At 33.3% G+C, this 7500-nt stretch overlaps 1 protein-coding gene across 1 annotated transcript in view; it reads left to right on the top strand.

Moving 5' to 3' along the window:
- LOC125035770 (ubiquitin-conjugating enzyme E2 variant 2-like) overlaps positions 1 to 7500 on the top strand; it is a 19298-nt gene that overhangs the window by 5233 nt on the left and 6565 nt on the right. The window contains exon 2 of the mRNA XM_047627982.1: positions 6499 to 6641. Coding sequence (XP_047483938.1) covers positions 6499 to 6641 — 143 coding nt within the window. The remainder of the gene's footprint in view (positions 1 to 6498; positions 6642 to 7500) is intronic.

The following is a 7500-nucleotide window of genomic DNA, read 5'->3' as shown; positions in this document are numbered from 1 at the left end:
GCATACATATGTATGTATGTATATATGTGCATACATATGTATGTATGTATATATGTGCATACATATGTATGTATGTATATATGTGCATACATATGTATGTATGTATATATGTGCATACATATGTATGTATGTATATATGTGCATACATATGTATGTATGTATATATGTGCATACATATGTATGTATGTATATATGTGCATACATATGTATGTATGTATATGTGTGCATACATATGTATGTATGTATATATGTGCATACATATGTATGTATATATGTGCATACATATGTATGTATGTATATATGTGCATACATATGTATGTATATATGTGCATACATATGTATGTATGTATATATGTGCATACATATGTATGTATGTATATATGTGCATACATATGTATGTATGTATATATGTGCATACATATGTATGTATGTATATATGTGCATACATATGTATGTATGTATATATGGGCATACATATGTATGTATGTATATATGTGCATACATATGTATGTATGTATATATGGGCATACATATGTATGTATGTATATATGTGCATACATATGTATGTATGTATATATGGGCATACATATGTATGTATGTATATATGTGCATACATATGTATGTATGTATATATGTGCATACATATGTATGTATGTATATATGTGCATACATATGTATGTATGTATATATGTGCATACATATGTATGTATGTATATATGTGCATACATATATATGTGTGTATATATGTGCATACATATGTATATATGTGCATACATATGTATGTATGTATATATGTGCATACATATGTATGTATGTATATATGTGCATACATATGTATGTATGTATATATGTGCATACATATGTATGTATATATGTGTGTGTGTATCATTATATATAAATGTATCATTGTATCATTATATATATATATCAATATATATATGTATATATCCATTATATATGTGTGTGTCTGTGTTTATATATATATATATATGTATGTATATAAAGAACGTAAGAGCTAAAATTGGTAGGATATGATATGATATATACTTTAACAAAAAGTCTGCTGTTTGGACATTTTTTTGAAGTATGGAAGCAAACATTATGCACAAGATAAAATTTGATAATGTTATTGTATATATGGGCATTTAGAAACAAGGTAGAAGAGGGTATATGTATAAGTTCATATAAGTATGGCTGAAAATTAGTGTCACAACTCATAATTGTGACATCCAGTGAAGAATTTAAGCATTCAAACAGCTTACGGGACATTGTAGTTATTGTGATTGATTTTGAGCTTTTTATTGTCAACTGACGTCAGCCTTGTGCTGTGCATGGACTGTGAAGTTGATTTAGTTGATCTTGGTTCTATTTGGAGATTGTGGAATGTATGAATGATTAAGAAACTTGAATTTTATTGCTGTGTCATGCATATTCCCCCTTCCCACTCTCACTATTTGTAGTTTTTGTATCTGTACTTTTCATTCTTGCCTATCTCCTCTCTGAAAGTTCAACTTCCTCTCAAGAACAGAGGGAGTCAAAAGCCAGTGTAGTGCAATGAAATAAGAAGAGACTGCTTGTGATCATGCACTTCAAGTTATGTACATGAAGGAGGGGTGTAGGTGGGAGTCCCATACCAAGCTGACCTGCCTCTGTTGTTAGGCAACCATATTGATTAGCAATAGAAGTGGACTTGTTTACTAAAATAAGGGAGGCCAAAAACAGGCAATAATCAAAGGACTCATGCGTCAGCCTTATTGTTAAAATGTGAGTGGCTGTAGAGAGAGATTGTGGTGGTGTCCAGTGCACCATTCAGTGAAGTATTGATTCTGTTGGTGAAATGTTGGGCAGTGTTGTTGAAAGTGACAGGAGTTTTAGTTCTGTATTTTGTGGGCAATTGCAAATGCCTGTTGGTTAGGTGTGTGACATGGAGTGTTGGAATGTGTCAGTGGTGGTCTATAGAAGATAGTAGGACATGTTCTATGCCTCAAGAAGTGATTATGAGACTTGTGCAGAAGTTAAGTAAGGAGAGCATAACATTGAGTGAGAGAGAATGTGTTTATGCCTGTCAAGGAAGGTGCCAAGTATGGTGATTTCCTTTAATATTCCCCAGATTTCTTGTTTTGTACTCTTTCTGGTTGCATATGATACATCTTCAAGGAATTTGCAAGATTGCATGTGCAGTCAAAACAAGATATCAGTTCTGTTCTCCCAGAAGTTGATAATGTTTTTTTGTTTATTTATTTCTTCTTGTTGGTGTGGACAAATGTTAGAGCTTGTACTCAGAAGTTGTTTGAATATCAAAAGTAAGATAGAATAATACAAGACCTTGAATAATGTACCTATCTGTAATTTTTGATGATGCACCCTTATCAGATAACTATGGAGGTAGTTAACAAGATTTGGTTATGCCTTGTAATGTAATGGGATTTGTTTTTTATAATATTTTAGTCTAGATAATCCCTTGTTATATAAAAGGGGTTCCAGTAGCCTTGATAGCACCCTCTGACTGGGTCCACAGGTATTGATTTTATATAAAGTTGGTACTCATGTTGTTGGGTTTGTTCATTATCTCATTTTTTACAATTAATTGGTAAAGATTTATGGACTAGTTTTAGCTTTTTAGTGTTTCATAGTGTAGTATGGAGTAGTAGAATGAAGACTTCTTGATGTTTTTATCATAGGATTAATGATGATAATATTGTTGTTGTTTTGTTATTGTTATTATTATTATTATTATTATTATTATTATTATTGGCATTATTCTGACAGAAAAGGAAATTTTATCAACCGTGGTAAGGGATTAGACTACCTTAAGTATGAAGTTTTAAGAAATAGTTAAATACAATTATTTTTTTTTCCTTACTTTCTTTCTTTTCTTTTTCTTTTTCTTTTTACAATATTAGTTTTAAGTTCTTTCCCTTTTGTTTTAATTTTTATTGTTTTTGCTTGTACTTGACAAGCGTGGAGAATATTTGCAACCGTCACCATCTGATAACAATCCTAGGGCAAGAGTTTTGTTGATGTATGAATATAATTTTATATGTTATAGATTAACATATTTCATAACATAAAATTTTTGCTAAAGTTTGGCATAACTCTGGTGGCTCAGCACATACCACTCTGTGCCTAAGCTATTGGTCAGGTCGTGGCCTGGTCTTCGAGGCTTCATCCCGGCAAACCAGGACCTAGGGTCATGAAGTGATTAGACGTCATCAGGTGTCCATGAAAGTTCCATTCCTGTAGTTTTTATGTAGTTGTGTCAAAAGTAGGATTATGCATTTACTGTTGTAATAAAACAGATGCATACTACAATATTAGTATTTTTCTCTTTATTGATTTGTGATTTGATTTTCCCAATACATGGTTTTTGTTTGTTGAAGTAGAAATATGATTTTTTACACATTTTCTATATTCTAGTTGCCAACAGTCTTGTAAAATAGATTATTCTGCTAGAAATCTTTTGCAGGTGGCAAACAAAAAGTGATCTCTAATAAGATTTCACAGAATTAACATTTTTGCACGTAGTTAAACATCTTGTGTTTATCACTAGCAATAAACAAGGAGGCCATGGTCTGCATGATTCATCATAATTAAGCAAGTCATACAGTAAGAGGCCGACTCATTGAAAACTCTGAATTTTTAGAAATGATGTGTAAGAAGTTCTAGCTTGCTCTGTTGCATGTGAGTGATATTTTTGTCTAATTGCAGGCACCAACTTTATTGATACTGCCTATAACAGTTTTAAATGCGAACTGAGAGACAGCAGTTGTGTACATATATGATATGAATATATATATATAAATAATAATTTATGATTACTAAATCTTTATGAAAAGAAAAAATTATAATCATTCATGAAAGGATGGAAGAGCTGCAGTGAAAGTGTAAGCCTAAGCAACCAAAGCCTGCCAAGGAGGGCGTGACATGATTGCCTCGTAAGCAGTGATTAGCTTTCGTTACATCTCATTGACAAGAGATTGTGGCACTCACACACATCTCGGCTCGGTCTGATTGATATACCGGTGACCTTCTGAAGGAGTTGGTTCTCACCAATATGTCATCTCCTCTTTTACTGAAAGTGTTGGAGAGCACCTCTTTTTCAGTGCAAATCCCATCACAAAGGCTCTCCAAACCTGTGCCTTGTGCGTCTCTGAAATGTTAGTTAGACTTTTTCTTGACAGTCTTCACATTCCTCACAAGTTAGTCAGACGAGAAAGATGATGATGGCAAGCCTTGCTCCCTGGAATTGAGTTATGACAGTTTGCACGAGTGTGGCAATGCTGTCGTCGTCCTGCAGCTGCGTAGGTATCGATGACCTATGGCAGAGGCTGAAAATGACGTGGCTGTGTTGCAGTATCAATTCACACAATAGTAGTGTTGTTCACTGTATGGAGGAGAGTGATGTAGGTCAGACTGGTAAGTATTCATGGGTCTAATAGCAAAACTCTTTATTCAGCTAAGTATAATGGAAGTCTGGGATAATGAGGTAGCCCATTTATTTAAGATGTATTTCAAAGTGACCCAGTTATGCTTCCCAGCACCCATTCAACGGTCTTTGTGTCATGGAGTACACGGCACCTGGTACCATATTGTTTAAGACAACAAACAGCATTTAAGAGTGAAATTTTTGTTAGCTACTTGAACTAAAGAAAAAAAAAAAAAAAAGTTGGATGACAAATTATTAAACCCCATAACAATTAACAATTGTTTTAGTGGCATCTCTCTGATATGCAAAAAGATCCATTATTCTCTTTGTGAAAGATGATGATAGTTATTATTATTATTATTATTATTATTATTATTATAATCATTATCATTATCATCAGTATAATGATAATGATAAAAAATAAAAATAATGAAAATAATTCTATTATCATTACCATTATTAATAATGTTTTAAGAAATATGGAAAAAGCATCAAATTCGATATTGTTTGACTGAAAAAATCATCTAGGCAGACCTATAGGTCTGTTGTTTTAAAGTAGAATATGTATACAAGGAAATTAAAAAGAAATGCATGAATTCAAGATAAAACCTGAAACATTTACCCGCTCCTCAACAAGTCCAAAACTACACTGCTGGTTCTGGTGGACCCCAAGCTGCTGTTATGAAGCTAAAAGGAATGGATTTGGCTTCATATTTTTTTCAACAGCAGGAAAATAAATTACTTGTATTTATGATACATTAGTTACCAAGGAGACCTAAATAAAGAAGATCCGATAAACTATTAAGGAATTTTATTTTTTTAAAGCCACATTCCACTGTTGGTTATGTAATGTGTATCAGGTTTCTCTCTCTCTCTCTCTCTCTCTCTCTCTCTCTCTCTCTCTCTCGGCTTTGGGGATGGTGAATTTTTAGCTTCTTCAAGAACTAGTTTTTCCTCTTCTGAAATAGGGAACTTAGCAAGGAGCATTTCGTTATTTACATAAATAATAGTTTACAAAACCGTTAAAATCTACAAGCATTTAACATACTTGTAGACAATCCCAACAGTCATATAAATGCAGGGATTATGTTAAACCAGTGCCGATGGGCATGGCATGTACATACATATCATGCCCACTGTGAGTTTACTTGTGTTTACACGCTGATGGCTACGCTTGTAGTAAGTCACCAGTGAGCCAGTTACGAGTACTGCCTATCTTGCCCATTTCCTTGATTTTCAAAAATATTTTACATTATCTTATTTTCCTGTTACAGATGTTTATAACATTATAATAATTATAATTTTTATATTGGAAATAACACCATTGATATTCATAGCATTAGTAAAAAATATGTTTTTCCTGCCAATTTAAGCAATGGTGAAATTAGGTAAGGTCACAAGGTCTACTAATTGACTCCTTTGGGGCTAAGCACTAGCAGAGCCATCTATGTGCAGAGACATTTCACAAAAATATAAAGAAGGAGCCCAGCATCTTCCCCATTTTTTATTCATTTTCCCCTTCGGCATGTGGTTAAGTATTATTGAAAAGAAAGAAATGATAAAATCTATATATATTATAGTATCATGACTAAAATTTCATAGCAATGACTGACTTGTCAAAGGATGTCTACCCTCTGAATATCACTCAGAGCAAGGCACATTCTGGTCAGTAGTGAAGCAGCAATTGTTATGCTGTTCTCAATCAGTTTCTACTTTCTGCTTCCACTCTTCTATAAATTTCAATCTTGTATATACCATGCAAAGTAAAGACTTTTGTATTTACTACCTGTTCAAGGAAGATTGCTAATTAGTGCTGTGCTGACCTCTTCCATATGTATAAGAACCAGCTAGGTTCCCACTTGTCATATGCAAAGTGTCTAATTATGTGGCGTGCAATTGTCATTTATATGAACTTCATCTTGTTAATGAAGACCATTGGTTAAGAATTTAACCTTTGACATATAGAAGTAAACTACTTAGATTTTATGAAACCTGGGAAGCCTGAAGAATAATTTAATTTCTCCATACTGATGTCTCTCCTCTTCCCCCTTAACCTCTTTCCTAATTTGCAGTTGTTCCACGCAACTTCCGCCTTCTGGAGGAACTGGAAGCCGGCCAGAAGGGCGTTGGAGATGGCACCATTTCGTGGGGACTGGAGGATGATTCAGACATGACCCTTACCAACTGGACTGGCATGATCATAGGGCCACCTAGGGTAAGTCTTTTTTTTTTTTTTAATGAAATAAAAGATACTCAAGAAATGCACGTCAAATGATACCTCGGTAGTTGTGTTCGTAAGTAATGCAGTTGGTTGTGTTCTGTGATTTTTGTTCTGGTAAGCAAAAATACTCCCAAGTGTCTTTATGAAGAGCTTCGTATCAGGGTAATCTAATGGCATAGTTACACAACCACCTTATCACAAAAAAATCAGATAATTTTTGCATACTCCAATGATGTGTATACTGTGTTGCAGGTTTTAATGGCATGTGCATTAAAATTATCAACACAGTATATGGTTTCAAATACATTAACAGTTTCATTCATAAGAGCTTGCATATACCACGAAGATAGTTCATAATCTGATGAAAATTTTTATGTAATGCATTTTGATTGTATAAACTATATATTTGCCCAGTATTTATATATATATATATATATATATATATATTGACTATATTTACCATGCTAAGAAAAAAAAACATATGGTAACAATCCAAAGTTTTTGAACACCCCCCCCCCCCCCTCTCCCCAACTACCTTCTCAATCTCTTCTAGCCCTACAGTTATACTTGGGGTCAGTTTCATGTTAAGCTGTTTAATTATTGCAGTTACTTGTTGACTACTCTAGGAAGGCTACATTCTACAGCTCGTAGTGTTTCATTCTCTATGAAGAATTACCTGTGTCTGTTTTGATAGTATACCTAAAAGTGAATTTGCTCCACATATTGCTCAGAAAAAGCTAGTACAAGTGAAAGACAAAGGTTTTTATGAGAAATTAATTTATTCCATTAAAAAAAAAAACTATATATATATATATATATAAATATTTGCTTAATTGTAAATCACCACCATTAA

Source organism: Penaeus chinensis, chromosome 20, assembly GCF_019202785.1.
Source record: "Penaeus chinensis breed Huanghai No. 1 chromosome 20, ASM1920278v2, whole genome shotgun sequence".
NCBI lineage: Eukaryota > Metazoa > Arthropoda > Malacostraca > Decapoda > Penaeidae > Penaeus > Penaeus chinensis.
This window is presented reverse-complemented; position numbering and strand designations above follow the sequence as displayed.